General features: G+C 43.7%; 1 protein-coding gene across 1 annotated transcript; it reads right to left on the reverse strand.

Moving 5' to 3' along the window:
• Positions 1-144: 144 nt before the first annotated feature.
• LOC130157202 (vitellogenin-2-like) lies at positions 145-23,374 on the reverse strand. Its single transcript, XM_056356535.1, has 35 exons — positions 23,332-23,374; positions 22,950-22,970; positions 22,613-22,764; positions 20,618-20,869; positions 20,305-20,466; positions 20,003-20,151; positions 19,436-19,586; positions 19,172-19,329; positions 18,926-19,091; positions 18,303-18,428; positions 17,042-17,260; positions 16,411-16,628; positions 16,190-16,298; positions 15,653-15,766; positions 14,883-14,984; positions 14,159-14,278; positions 13,870-14,059; positions 13,449-13,542; positions 12,531-12,716; positions 12,178-12,322; positions 11,206-11,434; positions 10,942-11,117; positions 10,385-10,690; positions 9,989-10,036; positions 9,744-9,830; positions 7,991-8,203; positions 7,724-7,866; positions 6,247-6,385; positions 5,414-5,549; positions 4,074-4,260; positions 2,657-2,748; positions 2,079-2,176; positions 1,839-1,998; positions 562-723; positions 145-428 (listed from the first exon to the last, which is right to left on the reverse strand). The coding sequence occupies exons 1-35, from the start codon at positions 23,369-23,371 to the stop codon at positions 313-315; spliced, it is 5,166 nt and encodes a 1,721-aa protein (XP_056212510.1). The 5' UTR covers positions 23,372-23,374; the 3' UTR covers positions 145-312.

Raw genomic sequence — 23,374 nt, forward strand, 5'->3', positions numbered from 1 at the left:
CCGGGCCTGAGCTCCGCCCGCAGCGGCGCCCGGGCAGGCGGTGTCGGGCGGGGCGGCCAGCGGGGCCCAGCGTAGGGGAGCCGGTTGGTCGGAGAGACACGATCGTGACCGACTGCTTTTACAGAGCAACGGTTTATTAAAGGGCCAAGCCCGGCGAGGGGTGCCCAGAATTATTTTCGAGATCTGCAGAAGAACTAGAGAAGAACGATGGCCTGGAGGGAACGGGGCCTCCTCCTCAGTGTCCCAGCCCACCCGGCCACCGGTGGCAGCCAGGGGCGAGCGGGCCCGGTGAAGCGGGTGTCATGGCAGGCATCACGGCGGGCATGACTGCCACTGGCAGGAGCACGCGGTGTGAGCGGGAACCGTGCTCACGATGTCCTCTGATTTCTGGCCCAGCCTAGCCTGCCCTTCCAGGCTGAGAGCAGAGTCTGTGAAGCAGAAAGAAGAGGTCGTGTGATGTATATTTTCCATACATACATTCCGCCAGCCCCGCGGTTTCCCACAGAAGTGCAGCCAGACATGGCGGCCGTGCTGGGCGCAGGTATCCCTCTGTAGACTCACCGGGCGGGACGCAGTGGAAGCCCACGGAGACGGGAACAGCCGTGGTTGCTGAACAGCCTTCCACGCAGCGTAGAACCGGCTCCAGAGAGAAGCATTTTGCTGCCGCCTTCTCAAACGCAACAGGCTTCTCGATATTGACAGATTTACGCTGCAGCTTGCAAGCTACAAAAATGGATTCTCTTAAAGCACCTACAGAATTCACGTGAATAACTTTTTTGACTTAGTTTGCAGAATAAGCAGCAGCTAAGACCAATGGATGCACCAAGTGACACAGGCTACGTGGATTAATTAGCCAATTTGATTGAAGTCTATTTTCTGCCAATGGCTTAGGCTGTGGGAAAGTCAGGCATGTGGGAAACAGTTCCAAGGACAGAGGCTTGCCAGATAGGACCTAGGTAGAACATAGTGTCCAAATCCAGAAAAGATGCACGTGAAAACCTTGCTCAGCTGATACTCAACTTTACCCAAACTATGACGACACTTCACCTGGGGGCAGTAGCGGCACCTAGACATCCGTGTATCCGCTTCTGTGCTGTGCCTAGCATCACATCTGGTTTGCCATGGCTGAGTAGCTTAGTTCTTAAGCCTCAGTGATCCAGGTTTTGCTAGACCAGCTACCCCAGGGGAGCTTGATCTACGACTATATTATAAAAATACCACCACATGTCCAGAGGGTCGGTTTCCACACAAAAGGAGGTGCACCCCAATGTTACCAATACATTCATGTTGCTTTTATATAGGACCCAGATGGTAAGAACAACCATTCCCAGGCTGAAAGTTTCAGAGGAAGTCCATCTTCAGACTGAGGAAAATAAACCGGGTATTTCCCACCTCAGATGCCCTCCACTTTGATAGCCAGGGCTAGTTTTTAAATTTTTTTCTGGGAAACTAAAAGTCTGGAAATGATAGAATGGAAATAAAGAATGAAACTATTAAGGATGACATAAAATGTCTTTTTCCAACAGTCAAACTACCTACTTTTCATACTAACTTATCATCTTAGGGAGTTTTAAGTTTATAATTTTATCTGGAAGACACAAACTTCAGGTAACTACATAGTGTGTAAGAAGCTGATATAAAAATGTAACAAACCTAGAATCTGCAGTGAAATACCAAACTCAGGAAAGCCAGATTTATTTTTTTTTTCAGCCTATGACCACTAATCACAGAAACGGTGAAAAATAAGATGATTGTGCTACAATTAATGTAACTCATCTATTCGTGTGACCAATTAATTCGTCACAGGCAAAGACATTAATATGTTAGAATCTTAGTACCTCCAGCACAGGGGTCTTCTGAGATGATCCAGGACTGACCAAAACTCACTGCATCTTTAGCTAAATATCCACTGGGCATTTGATATTCCCTTTCCTTCTCAGCATCATATTTTCCACATATACCACATGTTTTTCCAGCCATCCAGAAGGAAACCCGAATCTTTGAAGAAGCAAAGAAAAGACGCACTTAAATGTTTTTCTTCTCAAAATAAAAACACTGAAAATAGTTTTAAAAAATACCTCAAGACTATGCCCGTCATAATATAGTTTATCTATGCCATAATCAGGGGCTTTTAGTGACAGGCCTTCCTTTTCGCTGCTGATCAGCATGCTTGCATCTGCAACAAAAAAAGCAAAAAAGGGATTTCTTTTAAAAGGAACTTAATGTTTTAGTGTCCAACCTGAATCACTTGTTAAATTGCTGGGTACTTAATGCAGGCTGTAATTTATCTTGAAAGAGGTGGGGGAAATGAAAAAGATCATACTATTCCCTGGCCTAGAACAAGACAAAGCCCTGCGACAAGGGTGGCCGTGGCCAGGGGACATCCAGATGCTCGTTCTGTGGGTCTCTGTGATCAGCACAAGAAACCACAGCCCTGCATTATTTGGTTTGCACAAAGACATGCAGGATCAGCGTCTCTTTCTCTGCTCAGCTTTCTTGCAACCCCCTATGAAAGCTAGCATGAAGGTATGTTAAAATCACCTAATTGTTTCTCAAATTATGGTGATCTTTATCTTGAGAGGTGTTTGCAGGATCACATCCTCTCCTTCTTCAAAAGGTCAGGAAAGATTAAAAAAAATGTAAAGATAAGTCTTACCAGAATTAGATGTGTATGGAACATCTGTTGGGGCTTGAACACCATTAATCTTCAACTGGATGAGTCCATTGGAAACATACATGTCAACCTCGCTGTAAGTAAAGGAAATGAGTATAAACAAATGTTTGTCCTTTGCCCTACTCAGCTCAAAATTTCAAGTCCTGGTAGAAACAACACTGCAGGATGCTTATATCATTTTCGCATGAGACACCTGCTACTCTTTGGGAGGAAGATTGCGAGCGCCCAGGGAAGTGTGCCGGGAGGACTGCTCACAAAACATCTTTCCCTGGCTTTACTCATCTCTGAGTGTCTGCTTGTGGCCACAGTTCAGGCAGGAAGATACCAGGCTATAGGGACCCTTGCTGTGGAACAATGTAATTGCTATTACATTTGCATAAATTGAAAGTGCTTTACATTTCAAAGGAAGATTGGATTCCCTACGGTGGTTCTCTTACAGCCTGAATAGTCTGTGTATTGTAGTGTTTTCTTCAGAGCAGTGTTTGCTCTAATGAAGAAATATGAAGCTCAAGCACATCAAAAGCACTTCCATGCAGTTGTGTGAAATGATTAGGAATGATACAGTGACGAGGAATGTCTTTATCACAAAAGATACAGCCTATAAAACAAGTATCCTTCGGTTCTTCCACAAAACACATGCAGGGAATGCTAGTTTCTCTCTCTTTTTCTAACGTTATGGCATGGCACAGTCAGGCACACAATTTTCAGAACTAAATAATTACCTGTAATGAAACCTTACAGATCAAAGTCCATTTGTGCACTTTGAAGAATACTCCCTACAATGATTTTGGTATGCATAATCCCGTACATCTTCGAGTATAAAACTATACTTTTAAAGAAGAACCTATGATGGCAGAGGCGATTGCTCCAAGATGAAACAATGTGTGTCTTAAATGAATTTCATATAGATTAGAACATTATGCACCAACTAAAAGTATGACTTAAGAGAGTGCCTCTAATCTGGGATAAGTAATTCCCTTTTCAGCTGTGTCCACTTCTCAACATCTCTGCTGAGATGATTTTGGGTGCTAATTAGTTCTAATTATTAGCTTAGCGTAGGAGGCCAGACTAAATTATTACAGTAGTCACTTGTGGATTTATAGTTTATGTGTCTACCTAATTACAAAGAACTGAAATGAGATGGTTAAATGCTAACAAATTAATGAAGAATTTTGGGCAATAAAGACTTTAGGTTACTGTGAACCTCAGATATATTTCAGAAGCACTTTTGAAAGACAAAGTCCCAAATCCCAGTGACACTCCTAGAAATCTTTCCATTGACACTGTTAATTTTTGCGTGCGTCTTACGCTAGCACTAACTTGCCCTAACAATCTGGTCTTCACAATTATAGCATATTCAGCTTGACATCTATTTTTCATTAAGTTTGCAATTACTTACTGGTTGGCGAGTCTGACATTTATTGCTGTAAGGTCAGCAGACTCTTCAAGTCTTTTCGTCATCACCAGGAATTTCAGTTCTGAACTACAGTCCTGTACCAAGACATGGTAACAATTTGCAGGCATTGAATAGTTAAATGTAACGCCATTGAAGGTTGTGAACGTGTTCTGGAAAACTGAACAACGAGCTAAAAAAAAAACCAAACAAAACCAATCAGTCAAAAGCAAGCCTTTTGTACTTTATATAAGACAGTTATTCTATTTTAGATTTGTAATTAAAAAAAAAAAACCCAAATATTTTCTGGTTTTACCTATTCTCACGTAAAAGCAAAATGATTCCTTCAGATGAAAAAAGGGATTTGTAGTAATACAAAACAAAACTTTGCCAGTCCCCAGACATCAGTGCAACCCACTCATGATTCAGTCTCTGTGTTAGATAAATTCTGCTCACAGCTGGTGCTGGTGCAACTGTTTGTGGCCTTTTTGCTTTTGTAACTTTGTTGTAGTCAAAAGTATTTCTCAAATGTTGTTAATGATTCACATATTGACACCGGAGGAGATTCACTAAAATGCTGCTGCCTTTATTGAGTCATAACAAGGATTAGAAATAGTTAGAAGATGGGAGGAAAAAAAGCCACACTAGAATAAACTTCTCCTTTTTCACTGTAATGGTATTTTGATGGAAATCCTACCAGCTCTGATTAGAAATTATTTTACAGCAATTTTAACTAATATGGACTAGTTTTGGTGTTTACCAAAGAAATACACAGTTATGATATTAGCCCACTGACTTCAAGCAAAACGTGACTCCTTAACCCAGGATTACATAAAGCTTTTCCATTTAAAATTTACCCTAAGTAAGTATAATGGGATTAGCTCTTAATACAGCATTAATGAAACAATAATCCCTTCAAGTGCAGGATTTTAAATTAATGGGTATACTTTATACTTTTGTATCTGTTCTAGCTTCTACATAACAGCACTAATCAAGCAGAGCAGCCCAAATCTGAGATCACTTGGATGTCCCTCTCACTAATTTTGTAATGTTTTTTTCTTCACGAGCAACCTGTGCAGTGATCCTGAAATGGATGCATTTGAGAATGGATGCATTTGGAATCACTATTTGGCATGGAACTGAGTATTTAATCTTATTGATAAGTTTCCTTTTCTTTACATCTTTGTAGCCTCACAGATTTTCATACAGATGGGTTTATTTCTATCTGAAATCACCACACATTTTCTAAGTGAATGTAAAACAATTTCAAGTTATGTCCAAAGTATAAATCTTATTTCCAAAATCTGCAAGTCAACCAATGCTTGTGTAAACAGTTAATTGCTGACCTTCAATGTTTTCAATGATTGAAATTCTTGCTTGGGAAAAGACATTCCAGTCAGGGGGCGGCAGTGTTGAAATCGACCTGCTTGGACTTGAAGGGAATGGTAGGGGAAGCCTGATGGCTCGGTCGTAAATGGTGAGCTGAAAAGCAGTCAGAAAACAAACATGAATGTAAATGCAAAATACAGTGCAGAGATGAGAGATCGTTTCCCTTTAATGTTCAAAGAGGACTGTACTGACTGATCCAGGGCTAGGTCAGAGCTAAAAAGAAGTCCTCTGGCTACAGCATGAAATAGCTCTACTGTTTGATGCATCTGCAACCTATAGAATAGCAGTGCTATAAATGAAGTTTGACATCCACCAGTTTGTAACCTTTTGGGGAGTTGTACATCACATCTGATCTCAATGCAAACAGTTTGCTTACCTGAGATGCCCACCCTCTCCTTGCCTATACATTGAGGGCTGCTATTGGGCTGTCATGCTTCTCTACAGCCTGGTTTTACTATCTTCCAGGATGCAGGAAAACCTATCATCTCCCTGAAGATTTGGGGAGGACTGGTCTTTTTAATAAGTTATTGTTAATGTGCCACCAATCATGATGGTTGTTTTGTAATCTGTTTCTTATTTTGTGTGTTTGCATGCTACATGAGAAAGAGAAATGTGTTGTAAGATATTTTCGTAATGGAACCAACTGTGTGAATGTAATATCTTTGTGGTGGGAGCTTCTTTATCTTTTAATAAATAAAAAAATAAAAAAATCAGTGGGTTAAAAAAGCTGTTAACCTTCAGTTTCATAAGCACTGAATGCCCCAGGATAAAAGATAATGGAAATAGTTACCTCGGGTACCTTGAGGACTACATCACAGGTTCTTGGAGATGTCAGAGCCATAACCAAGGTTGCCTGGCGAGAGGGACCATGCTGTTGCCTTTGGGAGTACCCAAGCACATAGGCAGCTCCTGGAAGAAACGAGTAGAACCTGGAAAAGGAAGGTATTAATATGATCTGTCTTTGAAAACATTGCTTATTATTTGTTCAGGCAAAAATACCCCCATAAAGCAATATGCATTCTGTGTCAGCCATGTTTTGTGTCAGGGTTTGCTAACACAAACCTTATGTGTTGTGTATGGGAGGAGGGACAAGCAGATTTTAACTGTTAGTGGGTTAAACAGTCTTCAGAAGACTGGATGACAGTGATATGAGAAGAAAAGTATATCCAACTTGTTTTAAATACATTCAGAGTCAAAAATAGGCACCGAGTACATAAAAACTGGAATACTAACATGCTGAAAAATAGATGACCATGTATTAATGTGTGAGCCCTGCAGCGGTAACTTTTAGTAAGGATCCTTCACCCACTAAGAATGATTTGGCAGAGGCATCTCAATGATTTGGTTCCCTTACAGGCTTGGGACTCAAATAGAGAAATACAGAAAATATTCCTTTGAAAAAAGGCATAGTCTCAGAGCAGAAGAGAGGCGAGTTCTGTGGCGGTGCTCCAGGATAGCCAATTGGATGTTTTCATCCCCTCTAATAAAGGCAGATTAACAGCACTTCAGGTAATTCAATCTAATATAAAAAAGTTTTCCTCTTCAGTATACGTTTGTCAACCTGTGTGCCTTTAATGTGAAAGCTTGTGTGCCATGCATATTTAGATAATTGAGTTGCTGTATGCGTCTCTATTTTGTAGCACTATGGAAAAAGATTAGTCTTTGATATGCAATCAGTATGGTATTCTGGGCAAATGCATGTGTGAGTACAGGCTCTGTTGTATTCATTCATACATTGCACTTGTATGGATAGACACATAAGTGAATGAATCCAGCAGTTACAGTTTTCTTACACTAAGTGTCACACAACATTTGCTATTTAGTGTGCAATAAGCCTTATGGGAAGTATTTGTATCATCTTCTTCCGAAGCCGGAGGCAAGGTGCCTACATTAGGAAATTCTTTTCCCTGTACAGTCAATAGAGACAGTCCTTCAGAGAATCAAGGTTAAGCTTCTGCCGTGAGCCTCCATCAGTTAGGAAGCATTGGGAGACCAGTTTCCTAATTCAGGCACTTTCAATTAAAAGTCTACAACAGATTAGTTGAATCCCATCAACCCCTTTGTTTCAAGCAGGTTTCCTGCCAACTAAAATGCACTATGCTTTGAGGGAGTAAATACACAGAGAAAACAGACACGTGTAATCTGATTTTATAATATGATACCAATTAAGGGAAATTCTTCCAGCTCAGAAGTTGCAGAACTGAATCTATAACTATCTAGAGCATTGACACAGGTGAATTTTTCAAAAATTAAAGTTAAAATCTCACCATTTTGCAGTTGTTCGGACCAGTGAAGGTACTTTTGGCCACTCCAGCTTCATCTGCATAGCTGGATAAGCAGCAAATTGCCCTGTTGCAATCTGAAGAGCAATCCGGTAGTCCTGGCAATCTTTACCCCATTTAAGAGAACCCTAGTAGAGGGGAATATATATATATATATATATTTTATATATATATATATATTCTTTTTTATAAAACATAGTTAAGATCATTAAATTTCATTTACTTTTGAGCTCATCGTTATTTTAAACTCACCGATACTTCATGGGAATTTATTACTGAAGCATCAGCACAGAGTTTCCATCTACTTGATCCTGTGATGCTTGAAACAAACATCTGCATCCTCGATCTCATGGGTTGTGTGTCAGTGTACAGCACAAGCTGTAATCCTGTCGGCTGCTCGTTTCTGTGGATGGCACGAAGGACTGCAGCCAGCATCGGTGGCTTGCTGTCTCCCAAGAATTTAGGCTTAAGTCAGTAGAAGGGAAATAGAGACCAAAGGCATAAACAAAGCATTAAAATTACTCTATTAAAATGACAGATAAAAAGTATTTGTAAAGGAAAAGTTTCATTCAGAAGGTCTTTTTACATGACTTATGGGATAGCATCATAGATTGTTGCTTGATCTATTCGGTTCATATGCAGTTTTGCCATAGTCTTTCAAGGGTGCTGTCGTGACCTATGCAAGTAAAACAGTACTGCTGGGAAACTTTTTGTAAAGTAATTTCAGTGTAACACAGGGAAGTGTGGAGCAGGACCCTACTGCAGAAAGAACCAGTATCACCCAGCTCAGCGCTGCTCTCCTACCAACCTGTAGTTTAGCTAGTAGTTTTTTTGATAAAATTTGTGTAACCACCTGTTTGAAACGGTGATAATTTGTATTGACGAAGGGACCTGTTCAGTGCAGGCCAAAACGTGGTACTTGCACAAGGAGCAGCACGTGCCCCCCCCATTCAAATTCAGGACCTGGTGCCGGGTGCTACCCGAGCCGTGGGGCAGGAGTCCCCACTGGGCCAGGGGGGAGCTGCCAGTGGGGTGAGATGTGGGACAGCAGGTCCCCCCTGTGCTGCTAAGTCCGGGTGACAGAGACTCACGGAAGGATCAGGTGAGACAGGGCTGGCGGCTTAGGGGGAATGGGGAAAGAGCAAGACTGTGGCTGAGGAGGGTGTGTGGGGTGAGAGCATTGGGGGAGACTGAGAGGGGTTCAGGGAAGTAGTAGTGTGAAAAGATGGAAAAGAGAGGTGAATTCAAGTTACACAGAAGTGTGTGGGGGAGAAGGTAGATCTCGTTGCCTTTTTTCCCCACAAGCTACTTGCACTATCAGCTGGAAGCTGCTGGTGCAGAGGGGGTGCCCCAGCAAAGCAAGGTTTACTGTTTTGTAGGCATGTAGGTCACTGTGTGAAACGTGTGACATTTGCTTTGATAACATCTGCTCCAGATTCCATAATTCTTACAACAGTTCTTACAGAAGGATGAGGCACCATTAACTAACTATGTACCATGCTGTCCTTCCTGAATAAACACCGGGATTGCTCTCAAAGCTGAAGCTTTACTGCAAAATCAAGGTCTTTTCAAAGGCCTTGTACGGTCCTGCTAACATGAACAGAAGTACATGGCAGTGAAAACATAACGAACAAAAGTGGTAGAGTCTGAAATTTTCAGAGATATGCAATAAAAAAAATACCTGAAACCAGTTTCTGATCAAGCACATCAGCACTTCTAAAGTGTTCTCATTTTTATAGTGAATTGGTTATTGAGTAACACAAAGTTCAACATATACGGCAATACATTCCAGTTTCATTAAAAAACGTAGCCTGTATTGAGTGAATATAAAAAAAACATTCAACGGCCTTCCAACGTGCTCACCTCTATAAAACAGGAAACAATTTTCATTCTATATCATTACCTAATATGCTAAATCACTATATTTTTCCTACTCTGTTATAATAATACAATAACTGGAAATCCAAAGTAAATTATTTTATTTCTCGTAGATTATGATGCTCACCTGAGACATGGCTCTAGAGATGCCTTCATCACTAGCTGAAGAAGAGGAGAGGCTGATGCTGCTGTTCAGGACTTCTCTTCCTGGGCCCTGCAAAAGCAGAGAAACACCTTGAAGCAAGTTGTTTACCATTGGAAGTTGCAGAATTAATTTCTCATATTCTTACTCTCAGAGAACTAAGCTCTAAGTGCAGCAAAGCTAGTGAGAGCAGTTGTAGGCCCTGCTCACCGTATAAGCAGTAAATGTACCTGTTTGTCTGCTGGCTTGAACCAAAACTGGTAAACAGGTGGATTTCCCTGTGAAAACAGCATGTAAGAAGACCTAAGAGAAGGCAAAGAACTAGCTTTTGACAAATGCATTAAAAAAAAATAATCAGTATTGAGTATGGAAAGAAGGCAAAACAAAATAAAATTCTTAAAACATTTTAAACCGAAATCCTCCGAAATGTGAAATGCTTCAGAGAACCAACGAGGTTAAAAAGGGGAAAAAGCTCTGCTAAGCGGTTACCTTGTCTGTCCTGCAGCAAACAGCCACCCTTAACAGTCTGTTTTTCTTTCATTGGTCCATACTCTATGGGTACAATGTCCTGATGCACAAAAATGTTCACTACAAGAAATATTGAAAGGTCCAGCGTGGGGAATTACCTGTTGGTTGGAATATTCACTGTCCCCACTGCAGTGCTGGGCTCCAGAGCGGTCTCCTCTGCTGCTGCTGCAGATGTTACTGCTAGCAGAGCTGACACTGCTGCTGCTGCCACGCTTCTTCCCAGATTGCCTTATTTCATCTTTCTTGTGTTCATTTCCAGGCTTTTTACCATCAACAGATGAAGCAGTGGAAGAGGAGGATGAACTGGAGAGGGGGTGTGCACTGGGCTCTGCCCAGACGTTTGTCACTGCAGGCTTGTCGTTTCTGTGAATACGTTTCTTACGGCGCCGTGTTTTATTTGCGACCTCCAAAAACAGTTCAAAGCATTATGAATTCATAGCTTGTTCTGTTACATTTCTCTGGGTGTCAGACAAGCTGCTCACCACAGGCTTTCAATGAAATACAATTTCCCAGCCCTGCACACTGCGCCAGAACTCACCTAGACCCATTCCTCCCAGCTGGAATCCCTGCTTACCCACCCCAGTTTTCCACACTGGAAATGCTTGCCTTCATTTATAGGAAAGTATTTCCCTCTCTGATGCTCAGAGTCTCTTACCTGAAACACATTTTCAATGCCTAGAATCTTCTTCAGTTTAGCTTGAATGTCCTTGTACAGAGATGTCTTATCCTCTTCCTTAGACCCTGAGGTTGGTCCATCAGTTATTTTGGAAGCTGCTTTGGATCCTGCCTGAACCTCCAGCTGTATTTTGTCGATGTCAGCATCTGTATTAACTGAAGTCAAGATACTTAGATTGCAGGGTTGTTCTGCTTGAGCAGACTTCACAGAGATTGACCGAAAAGCTTGTTGTCATGACTGTACCTGGCTTCAAAATTATTTTGGCTTCAAGTTCTCCAACTAATTTGTGCAGGTAGGTATTTCTTAAGAAAGCAGAACTTCGTGACTTTAGGCTGAGACAAGCAGAACATCCCAAACTCTCAAATTTTCCACAGAAGAGGTGTGTGTAAGATCTTCCTCCTACACTGTAGTGATGTGCCTCTTCTGAACCTTGCTGGTATCCTTTGGATATCACACTAGGAGTATTGCTTTGCTACATTAAACAAAAATATGGCAAATAAAGGTATTTTCTACAAAAAAATTGTCACAGCTCCTAAAGTCTTTCCTCCTATTAATGAAGAGAATGATGACAGTCCTGTTTAAAATTAGAGATCTAAGCATGGGACGTGGTGCTGTGTGGAAGAGGGCTGCTTTCCTGCCCAACTTTTCCCAGGCAGTGTTTCACAAACACGCTTCCCAATGAGAACCTGCCGGGCTCTTTGAGGGGCTATCCTTCTGCATCAGTGTTGGGTTACTAGCCCTCCTGTTGCAAGCCAACCTAGCCTTCCCACCCAAGCCTCAGAAGCTGAAGAGCACATAAGAGAACGGGCTTCTGCGATCCGCTGCAGGGATTACCTCAGGATTTGGAAGAAAAACATATACCCTGCCCAAGAGCCATCTTTTCCGCACGGCTCTGGCTTGGGGGGGGAGGGATATTGTTCAAAGGATATGAATTTCACACACCCTCCCTATGACTGTAAATATACAGGAAGACATGCTGCCAAAGCAACCCTACCTGCGTGAGATGGTCATTCACAGTCTGCTCACTCTCATCATGTCTTGAACCCACGGGGACTTACGTTAGGCTTGGTTTGGGGTACGCGAGGCACCCGTTGAATCCCACAGTTTGTGTGCCTGTGACCTGGCTAGCCAGCGGCTGTGCTGGGGGGTCAGCCCCTGCGAGGAGCTCTCTGTTCGCTACCTGTCTGCAGTACAGATGGCGAGAGGCCTCCTTACCTTCCAGCTGCCAGGTCCCGAGGCTCTTTCTAATGGCTGAAATGGCTGGTCGGAGGTACTTGGTACTTCTTCTTTGGGGAGAAGCTGGGATTTCTTTTCGGAATCTACTTCTCCCATGTTCCTTGAAATAGCATAAACTTCAGTCCTGTAGAAGCGATAAATGTGACACAAGTAATGCCTTCCGATTTTGCTTACCTGTCTTTGCTGGTGCAAAAAAAGACAGAACTAAGCTTTATCTAGTTGCCGAAGTATGGCAGACCCTAACAAGGAGATGTATGTCTATGATTTTATAACGGGAAGCTCATGAACAGTAGTAACACCTAACAAGCAAAATGCAACAAGCTCTTCTGTACCTCACAGCTGCGAGCTCAACCTCCTGATCGCAGGGAAGCATTTCCATTTTCAAATTTTTCTCTTTCATATTTATCCTGGCATCAAAATTCATTGTAGTGTTGGCACTGAACTCTGCATGAAATTCAAGACCACTTTGAAAATATTGTGTATTAATCCCCATCATTGCAATCACATGAAAATACGCCCTAAAAGAGTGGAAACAAAACCATGCATAATCACAGATTAATATGCACATATTTAACTTTGAAATGCAAAATTACGTTTTCACACTGTTCTGTTTCTTTTAAGAGCCACTACTGATGGATGAAGAGATGTATCACAACAGGATAAAAAATGCTGAAGTGCCCCTGGAAAAGGTGAAGGGATTTATCTGATGAACAAAGCTAACGTGGACCTTCTCACTGCTTTGTCACCAATATATTGCTTGAGGACAAGCTAATGCTAGAATTTTCTAGCTTCAGATTTTCCTAGGTTATCATTATCATTGTTATCATTGTTATTATTATCGTTATTAGTACTTTTGCAGATCCAGAAGCGTTTCCCTTTTTCCCCCGAAATCCCCCCAGCTTGTGCCAGGTGGTGATGGGATTCTATGTTGAACTTGTAAAAACCTGTTCATAAGCAAACACATCTTCACAGCTCAGTGTCTTTAGTCACTGAACAGATACAAACGCAAGCATTTTCAGCAATGGCAGAACAGCACAGCACCCTGTAGGATACAGCACGCATTGCTGTTCGCAGGGTCGTAAAGCATCAGGTGACTGTGTCGCTTTCTCACAACTTCACTGCTCTGGACTAGCACAGCCGTCCCAAACCTGGGGCAAGTAAGACCCCTATATGGCAACATGCAATCACGTATCTATTTCAAATATAAATATAAATGCTTGTGTGTAAGTGAAAATATATGTAATTTTTACTTTGGCTTGATGTCAGCATGAATATCCATGTTGGTTTCCAACAACTGTGAAGGTCTAAAATTGTCAGATAATGGTGGTGATATCTGTATATTCACTGCAAAAGACAGGAATTATATGAACAGAGAAACAATAAATGCTGGCAATACAATGTTTTCAGTAAGCACAGTAGTTAACACACAGGCAGTGCTTCTGCATTTTGAAATACTTTATGTGTTTATTTAAAGATTGCTACTCCAAATGAATTATACAAATATGTCTGAGGTAGAACGTGCTAATTCTCAAACCATTTGGAGGTAGCTGAACACTGATGTTTCCACATTACAAGAGCATTTTTCAAGATTATAGAGGGATTTAATTTCAGCAGAGGGATTGGACCCCCAGTTATTGTGGGGAACCGCTAGGTCTGGAGTCCCAAGCTCACCGTTGGCGGCAGCCTGGGCCAGCGCAGTGCCACACAGGCTGAGCTCCAGTGGCACACCCACCACCGTGGGGACAACGTGCCGCAGCTCACCCACCAGCACCGGCAGGATCCACTGGCCTGAAACACCTTGCTGGACCTCTTCCACCACTTTTTTCACCATTGGCTGCCAGTTTGACGATCCAGTTAGACTCTGAAAACAGAGAAATAGGTTATGTGATTATGTGAGAAGAGACAGGGAGGGGAAATTATTCAGCACCACAGACAGAAAAGACAACAGCCTTGTCAGTACCGTCATGGTCTGCTGAATGGCATCTTTATCAATGTCAACAAAAGCGATCTCTTGGCCCAGTACTTTGGCATAAATGGACACCAGAGGGTCTTCGGGAGGCAGTTCCTTCCATCCCAGAAGCTGTGGTGTTAAGGAGAGACGGAGAGAAAGGGAAGAAGCAGATAGTGTCACGTAAAATACAGTAATGTATTAGCAAAGTGCAGATCCCATCTGAATGATGCTAGCCATGGTTGCTTAGCCAAAAAACAAACAGACGTCTTACAGGTCTGAACCTATGTGGCCTTTCTTATGCTGCATAACTGACTTCAGTGGGAGGTTCCCCACATAAGGATGAGGTAAGAACTTGGTGATTTCTGCTACTGGAGTGGGTGACACGCTAGGACTCATGAACAAAAATCTTAGTCGATAATAATTTTAAAAGAGAAGAGCAATCACATACCGTGTTTTAACAGACATTTTATAATGTGAATTTTGGTTCCCTATCACCATCATCATCATTTCTTGTACTGTACATTAAGGGCTAAAACATGTTGAGTGAAAAGGTGGCATCTGTTGACAGCGTTAAGTACAGTACAAGTACATTTTTCCACAACCAAACAGGAAGACTGACTCCTTGCTCACTGAAGCATCAAAGGGATGGCTTGGTGGGTGGGTGGGCTATGCGGCCCGAGAGCTAGCAGGACTGCGTATTGCAAACAGATCAGAAGGGTGTGTAGAGACATACCGTTTTACCGAGCTCCTTCAGCGTCTTGTATGTATCATATTCAGCAAAGGGAATATTCTGCTTCCTGATCAGCTGGGTCAGGCTTTGTGACCAGACACCCACCTGCAGGAAACGGAGGCAGCTGTTACAGCCCGAGTACAAGAGAGCCCAGGAAAACCTTTGTACCCCTTGTCACGCTCACTAAGGCCACTCTAAATACATACTGGATGAAGCCATTGCACTTATAAGGCTACGTCTACCTGGCAGATGGCTGCAGGCTATGGCTGCAGATGCTGAGAATGTGCTAAACCAGCTTTGAATTAGTCAGCAGGGATAATTCTAGGCAGCACGGAGCTCAGCCCAGGCTGCAAAGCTTGCCCGAGATTCTGAGTAAATACCTGCATGCTGTTACATGGGGCTTCACACTGCCCTGGCTGCAGTGCTGGCTGAAATTTAATTTCAGATGCTACTTCCCTGTACTTATGCAAAATACCAGAGATGCTGTGTGACTTAGGCAAGCAGATGAATGTACTGCTGAGCAAGCTTTCCTCTACTCTTCTACATTTTTGTGCCTATAGTGCGTGTGTTCAATGATGAATGTATGTGTCAAGAAGCCCAAATAAAAGAAGCCGCCTATGTAAAATCATAATCATTATCTAAATTTTCTCTTCCACATCCGCCCTCACAGTCAGAGATGGAGTTAAACACTACATCACAGTCCAAATGTCTTAACAAGTAATACTATCTGTAGCTGGCTTGCACCTAGCTAGCTGTTTTAGATAAATACTTACCTCGATAATATCTGTTGCAGTATCTGCATAATATCCTCTCACTTTTGTGATTATATCAGATGGAAATGCAGTGCTGGGACTGTTCATTAGATAGACCCTCCAAATGGCACCAGCCTGATGTTCAGCTGTCACAGGAATGAAAAGCAGCAGAGGTTTTGGTTAGGGTCTCTGAGGTGCCTGGTGCATGTAAGCAACCTCAGGTATGTGCTATAGATCACAAGAGGTTCTGCCAGGATTCAGTCCCATAAGTCTTCAAGTTTGCAACCTCAAGAGGAGAACTTTGTTCTAGGACAGAGTCAACATGACCACAGCAACTGGAGGAGGAGGCCTAAATCCACGTGCAAGCTCCGCTTTCCCCACCAGATACCCAGAGAGTGGTAGAACATCCTCAGGGGGTTTTGCATGTTAGGATGCTCTTGTGCTTTTTCTGTTTCAGGAGTGCACTAAACTCGCAGCCTGTGATTGGATTTTGGATGAAGATCACTGAATGGAATAGAGGCATTTGGCTATGTAAGGTGAAGCGGTGAACCAGGGCACCTGGTACTCACAGGAATAATCTCCGATGTGAATGACCTTGCTGTAACGATAGCTCAGCTTGTCAAGCCTGGGGCTCAGTAGTTTAATGGCAATGTTGCAGGCAGCAGATCTGAGTAATGAAGAGTTACAACCGTATGAAGATAGTTGAGTGCGACCAAATTCTTAGAAAACTGCAAGGAAAAAAATTTGCTACTAAAGAATGTGCTTCTTCCTCTACTTACAGATTATAGAGCTGTGGGATCCTGCCCACTGCCAAAGCCTTCATGTGTGAATACGTGAAACTGGCTACTTGTAAGCTGGGCTCTGTCAGCAGCGAGCTGGCCATCGCCGTTACGGCTGGAAGACCAGGCTTCGTTTCAAAGAGGACAACACAAGCCACCATTCGGACTTTAGGAGCAAGAGTGATGTCCATAAAGACCTGGAGGGCGATGTCTCTTACCTAGAGGAGGAAGATACGACCTGTGAGTACCTCACAGCTTCTCAGTGAGAAGTGGCTCCTAAACTGTGCACGCGTGACCTGCGGTGAATAGGGAACAAAACCCTAAACAGAGACTTGAGCGTGGGACCCACCACCGAAAATTAAGATATCTGTGGGCACACAGTGGATGGGGCTGGAAGAAACAGCCATTAGTAATGGTCCCAGTGTCACAGCGACTAAAGCAACCTCTTTCCCAGGATATCAGCAAGGATGGGGTGATGTCAGGAGTTTTCAGTGTGAGCAAGAGGAAGACCAGCAACTGAGAAATCTGCCCAGAGCTGCTAATGTTACCCGATAGCTTTTATATTCCCGATCATGAAGTCAAGCCAAACCATACCCTCTAAGACATTTCTTTAAATAATGATTTCAGTTACTTTTTTAGGGTCTTTTCTGGCAATTTTCCTCAAGGCCAGCACAGCATCAGCATGAATTCTGTTTGGTAATGAAGCGGCAGCCGGGGAAAATGTGGGCAAAAACTTCAGGATGTGTTTGGTACTGGCCAGCTCTCCTGCATTGCCAATGGCTTTCAGGGCCAAGGCCATGTCTTTGGCATCATCTTTGCTGGTGGCTTCAGTAGCAAGGTCATGGAGTGGCTGAAAACAGAGCAGATTGTGTTAATCTTGTAATAAGGCCTAAAATATGTAAAAATGCATAAAAATATGCATTGCCATAGCAAGCAAAACAACTACTGATGCAAAACCCAGAATAAAGCTATTCAGAATTTTCTTCCAGGAAAAATCTCACCATAGTTATCAGGATGCCAAATGTGGAACATACAAGCAAACTTGATTTTCTCCTTACACAGTGCTGTAGTTGATTTTGAATTGTGCCTGAGCACAGGAGATAATCCTGGGTGGATGCCTGTACCTGGGAGTCTGTTGCAAGTTCCAGAGCAGCCCCGAGCCGACGCGGGGTTCGGTCATTCCCTGGGACACCCCCACTAGCCCTTGCAGCCTGCAGCCCCCAGCGGCTGCGGGGCAGCAGTATTGCACTTGCATATTTTTCACTTCCTATAGCAACAGCAAGCTTACTTAAACAGTTTTGCTGTTCTGAGAAGACAAATTACCATTCTAGCGGCTTGGGTTTGTTTCAGTCTTTTGGGGAAGATTCAAGCACGTCAAAGGCCAGCAGGCCATCTCAGTGCTGTGGTCCTTCTGAGCGAGGAGCCAGAGCTGCACAGCCGAAGGACAACGTCCTGAGTATTTCTGACAGTTATAAGCAGTTTTGGAAGCCCTAACCTGTGACACACCTACAGCTTTGCCTGTATTCACACCTTAGTGCCTTTTTAATATTGTTAAGTACACTCTATCTAGTGTAAAAGTAGAGAGAGGAATCATAATGATTTTGCTTTAATCCTGAATTTGTTATGCCTAAACTAGTTTCAGGATGTTTACAGGATCCATTATCACCGTGGGCTTCTACCACTTCCATTTGAAATTCTGAACTGCTAAGATCAGATTTTTCAAAGGCATCGGCTCGGTGTTTCATTCTGTCTTTGCAATTTTACAGACAATCACAGCTAAGAGCGAGGCATGTGAACAGCAAGTTACCCAATTGCCAGCATTATGAGAGCTAAATTAGAGGCTTTTGAAAAATTTCCTCACTCTTTATAAATACAAAAAGAGAGACACCTACCCGAAGAAGTTCATTTGGACAGAGTGAAGTCTGAGCACAGTATTTATTTACCATGCTACCATATCCCAGGTAAACAATTATCCGATGCATTGGTGCTTTCTGGATTTGGGGACAGGTCAGAAAAGTCTGCAGAAGAAAGAAGCAGCAGTCTTTAATGTTTCTAGTAATTAGAGCTGGTATTTAGTGAAAATTACATTTGAGAAATAAATAGATAAAATTGCTTTGGATTTTTCCTAAATGTTTTCAGAAGTTAACCCAAATGTTAGTCACTCAGCTACAATAAAAGTGAGTAGACTCGCTCCAATTATACTCTATGCACTTTAGAATTTGGGTACATGATACTCTTTTCTTGAGTTTGTCTATTTGTTTTTTAAAAGGTAATTTTGGCAAAAATAAATAAATAGCCATTTCTTAAGATTTGTGGGTTTTAACATCAAATACCAAAACCATTAAAAAATACTGGCAACAAGTGGTTGGGAACATTTTCTGAAGCGTTCCCCAGTTCTGTTAATACCTTTTACAAATTTTGAAGAATATGTGTTGCATCTTTCACTTATAATCCATTGATTTCACCTTTAAAAAGGAGTGAGAGGGAAATAGAAAGAAGGATGATCTGTACTCACTGAGGCAACTTCTAGGGTTTGTTTGTTGGGTGTAACAAAATGGAAGGCGAGAGAGAGAGCCGCAGATGCTTCCCAGATGTTCAGCTGCTCATCGTGAATTTTTTGCTTCAGGAATCTGAACGTGTCAGTAGCTCCAGCAGCACAGATGGCGCTGAGGAACCAGTGTCTGCCAGGGAGAGGAGGATTCATTATCCCCATTTCCCAGTATGCCTCTGATCAGAAATCCTGGCTGAAGGGAACAGTTACCTGTAGGGAAGGTCGCTGGCAAACTGCACCCACAAAGATTCAATGTGATCGAGGGTCGCTACACGAAAAAGCTGGACCATTTGTAAGAACTTGACTGAAGCTTCTTTAGTGGCTCCTTCTTCATTATCCTGAACTAGTTGCCGCAGTGTTTCTGTTAACTGTGGGAAAGATCAGACAGCTGGAAGGATTCATGTCTAAAATAATTGTGATGACTTATTAACCTTATAAATAATGAAAAAAGTATGAGAAGTAAGCCTCTAATACCTGTAAATCTGGATTTTTAATCCTTATTAGAGGAACTGGCATCTGGAGTAGCTCTCCTGAGAAATGATAACGGAGACTCCCCTGGTTTTGCAGCTGAGTTTTTGGTGCACTGACAGGAGCCCTTTTAATGTCGACCAAAGACAGTTCTTGTCTTCAAGGGAAAGAACAAAATGCGTCACTAGCCTCGAACGGCACCGTGTGCGTGGACGCTTATAGCGGCTGCTGCGGGCTGAGCATTGACCACAGAAGAATCATGCCCTTCTCTGTTCATGCATTGCATAGAATTATCTGGAAATGTCATAGGACTGGCGAGAGCTTTCATTAGAGTTTGCCAAAGTCTCTGAGAAGTTGGACAAATGTTACAGGTGGCCCAGCAAAGCCCCCAAAGAGCAGGGCATCAGACCTGGCTGTGCATCCCGAGGGATACACTGTGCTTTGGCCCTTTGCACCCCGCAGGCCAGATGCTTCTTGTTAACTCACAAATCGACAGTAAATATGTTTCTGGCATCTCCTGCTGGCTCTGATAATCACAGCCACGCTAAGGACGTGCACCAGGGAAGTGCCTACCTTGCCTCCATCACTGCTGCCCCGTCAGGCTCATTGAAGGGAGAGATGTGGTACACCTGCTCGGATGTAGCAGACGTCATCAAGGTCCCGCTGCCATCATACTTCATCTTGTAAGTGAACATCACCGTGCCCCTAATGTTTCTGGCTTTCTAGAAGTGCAAAGAGACCCATTCAGAAAGACAAAGGAGTGGTAGTAAATTAGCACAGACAAGTCAAATTCCCTGCTAGCATCAGCGCAACACGTGAGTGTTCAGCAGTGGCTTATGCCCAAGCGTGGCAGCAGGTCACTGTGCTGCTCATACCAGGGGGCAGGTGGGGCAGGGGCGGATGTATGCCATTCCCATGTTCTTCACTGCTTTCTCCTGGCAGTTTGTCAGGTCCTTGCTTTTGGAAACGGTAACACGGTTATTCTTGCTGTCATCCTGGATAATGTATCTGGTTTGGCAGATGCCTTCAATCCCAGCCTGTGAGCGTTGATTAAACACAATGAACTTTCCACTTGAAACAGGAATAAACAGGTCAAAGAAAATTGCCTGGGAAGTGTATGTACAGGCAAGTTACTCTAAGACAGTAAAATGAGAATAACAATGAAATCCGAATGGAAAAAAAACAAACCTCCTGGAGTTCATACACATTTTGTGACTTTTTGATGGTCATCTGCATCATGTTCAGAATCCCTCTCACTAGATTAGTGCAGAGGATGGGACAGTCCCCAGGGGTGAAAATAGTTCCAACCCTTCCTGCAGCATATTCAAACTTAAAGGCTTGGTTGAAGCACGCAGCGATTGTCTCTGTGAGCCTCGAAGATGGAGTGAAGGGGTCCGTGGGCCAGAAGCCATTGTATTCCTCCAGCTTTGGGGATCGAATCTGTGAATAAAGTTAGGAAAAACGTTCATCCTATTCACTGTCAGTTTGAAATAGTGCAATAACAGGGAAACTGGGCACTTCCAAACCATGGCAGGATACAAGCCACTTGTCCAACACTGCAGAAAATGTTTTCCTCCCCAGGTTCCTGTGCTGGGCCTGGGAAGCATCCTTGAAAGTGCATTTTCCATGAAGGATTTGTGCCAGAGAAATAAGATTGTACAAGCAACATTCAAAACTTCAGCAAGTCTGGTGAAGCCTGCTAGGTGAGCGAAACACTGCCTGCCAGCAGTCTGTACAGAAAGAACACTCACCCGGTTTCCCCAGGTGTCTGGTGAGATCTCCCTTCAGCCTGCAAGGCAGCTGAGCCACTGTTCAAGCTGCCTGCCTAAGCACACAGGGACTATTTTGGTTCCTGCTCCAAGTCCAGCACATCCCAGCACGCCAAAGCTGCGGCCCAGCTGATGGGGAAGGAGAGGTGACCGCAGGACCTCACGCAGGAGGTGGCCCCGTGGGATGTGATGTCTCTCTGGAAGCAGCTGTCATCATTTTGAGCTTACCAAGCTGTAAAGCTTGTGCCCAAGTCCTTGACTGCTACCTAGTGGGAAACACGTGCCTGCATGCATGTGCCTATCTAGCCACATACACGCACCCCCCTGCACACAGAAGTACGTGTTCCTGTGTGTTCTCTGCAGGGGAATGGTGTGGGTTCAGTGCTCTGTTTTATTTTAGGCATTTATAATCAATGCTGTAAGGGTGACTTGCCTCTTGTCACATTTCCTCAGATTAAATCCTACTCAAGACTATCGTCTGCAATTGCTGAAGTTACAGCAGCTCTAGCAAGGTTACACAGAGCCTGCAATTGCAGCAGTGCGTAAAGCTTGATAACAAGCACTCCTTCACGCTGTTTCAGGAATATATGCACAGTTACACAGATCTGAGTAAACTTCTAGGATGAACGCTAAGGGTACCTCTTACAGCTTTCTCCCCACGTGGTGTCTTCTAGATCCCTTTTCTGTGGTCTTTCGTTCCATGCCAGTATTTTAAGCTGTTTGATTTAGTCTTTTCAGTGAGTAACAGCGCTTCCAGATTTGATATCATTATGCTAAGCACAAGCATTACCTTTGGAATTCTTCACGTTTGAATTAACGCCTATGTGAAGAATATCAAAAGGAAGATAGTGGAGACAGATGGGACTTTCTCATGCGATAGGTGAATTCCAGCACCGAGCTTTTCTTAGGCTACGGACCAGGTTGAAAAACTGGGTATTACATGCTTGAATTCTTATTTTCGTACTCAAGCTTAGCATAGGAAAACTACCTTAAGGACATTTCTTTAAAGAACCTAAGGAGACGAACCTAAGGCAGCTTTAGTCAAGGGGGCTCAAGTGCTGATGGCAGCAGAGCCAGAGCAGGTCCAGCTCCCCAGCTGAAGGCGTGGGCTGCGGGGAAGCCTGTGCTGCTGTCTGTAGGTCACAGCTGGTGGCTCAAAGCAGTTTGGCTGCAGCTACAGACACTCCAGTGGTGCCCTTGGCTTTCCCCCAGCACACCTATGCCCGCACTGGGGAAACCATCCCTGCCCAAGCAAGGCTGCTTGCTCTGACATGGGGTCATCTCAGCACCGGGAAGGGCCCCAAGCGTTCGTGTGAGCTCTCATCACTCTTACTTATTTTGCCAGCCGGGAGGTATGAATTGAGTGCCTGAGGCTGCATGGCGTGGGTGGGTTCCCACACCCACGGCGATTTACCTGGAGAAGATGGATGCTGCGAGACACGTGGCTGATCTCCAGCTTGCAGGTCAGCCTCAGCCCTGCCATTGCCAGGCCCCTGCCAGGCAGCCCGTGCAGGATGAAGCTCTCGTAGCCATACAGGTAGGTTTTCCCGGTATGAAAAATGGGGTCTATTTAAAAAAATATAAGAGAAACACCTGCTTTGCTATGACTGTTGCAATGTTATTCACAAGAACCATCCCAGCAAAGAAGGGTGAGGCTGCTACTGCTGCAAAGGAGGCACAAGCAGTGGGCAAGGCACGGCCGCAGGGAAGGGCAGCGTGGGAGCTGCTCGTTGGGGTGGGAGCGCACTTACCGAGGTCCTGCCTCTGGCCCCCTGTGTGGGAAGAAAGAGAAGGATGCGTGAGAACCCCCCCCACATCTGTGGATCCCTTCATTTATTATTCATTTATTCAGTGTGCTAATGGTTGGCAAACAACTAGTAATGGGCTGCCGGGGCGCACCCCACACCCCCACAACTCCAAGCCCCCACCAGCCCTGCTCACTAGCTGCAGCTTGCTGGGCTTTATCCCTGCTGCCGAGCTAGGCACAGAAATCCAATAGTTTACAGCCAAAGTCATAAAGGAGCCTCAGCAAATTAAGCTGTAAATATCCCTGACAGGCCCTGAGGAGATGCAGTTTGCTTCGGACCGCCGTGGCCATCGTGGCTCAGCAGTGCTGGTAGAGCTTCAACTTACCCACGAGGGCGAGCACCAGGGCCAGGATGAGTCCCTTCATGCT

The sequence above is a fragment of the Falco biarmicus genome, chromosome 11, assembly GCF_023638135.1.
Source record: "Falco biarmicus isolate bFalBia1 chromosome 11, bFalBia1.pri, whole genome shotgun sequence".
In the NCBI taxonomy this organism is placed as follows: domain Eukaryota; kingdom Metazoa; phylum Chordata; class Aves; order Falconiformes; family Falconidae; genus Falco; species Falco biarmicus.

Coding starts and splice junctions, on each gene's coding strand:
- LOC130157202 (XM_056356535.1), bottom strand. CDS start 23,371: ATGAAGGGACTCATCCTGGCCCTGGTGCTCGCCCTCGTGG. Junction 14,060..14,158: donor CCATTCAGCAGACCATGACG/GTACTGACAAGG, acceptor CTCTGTTTTCAG/AGTCTAACTGGATCGTCAAA. Junction 9,831..9,988: donor TCAAGCCAGCAGACAAACAG/GTACATTTACTG, acceptor CTGCTTTTGCAG/GGCCCAGGAAGAGAAGTCCT.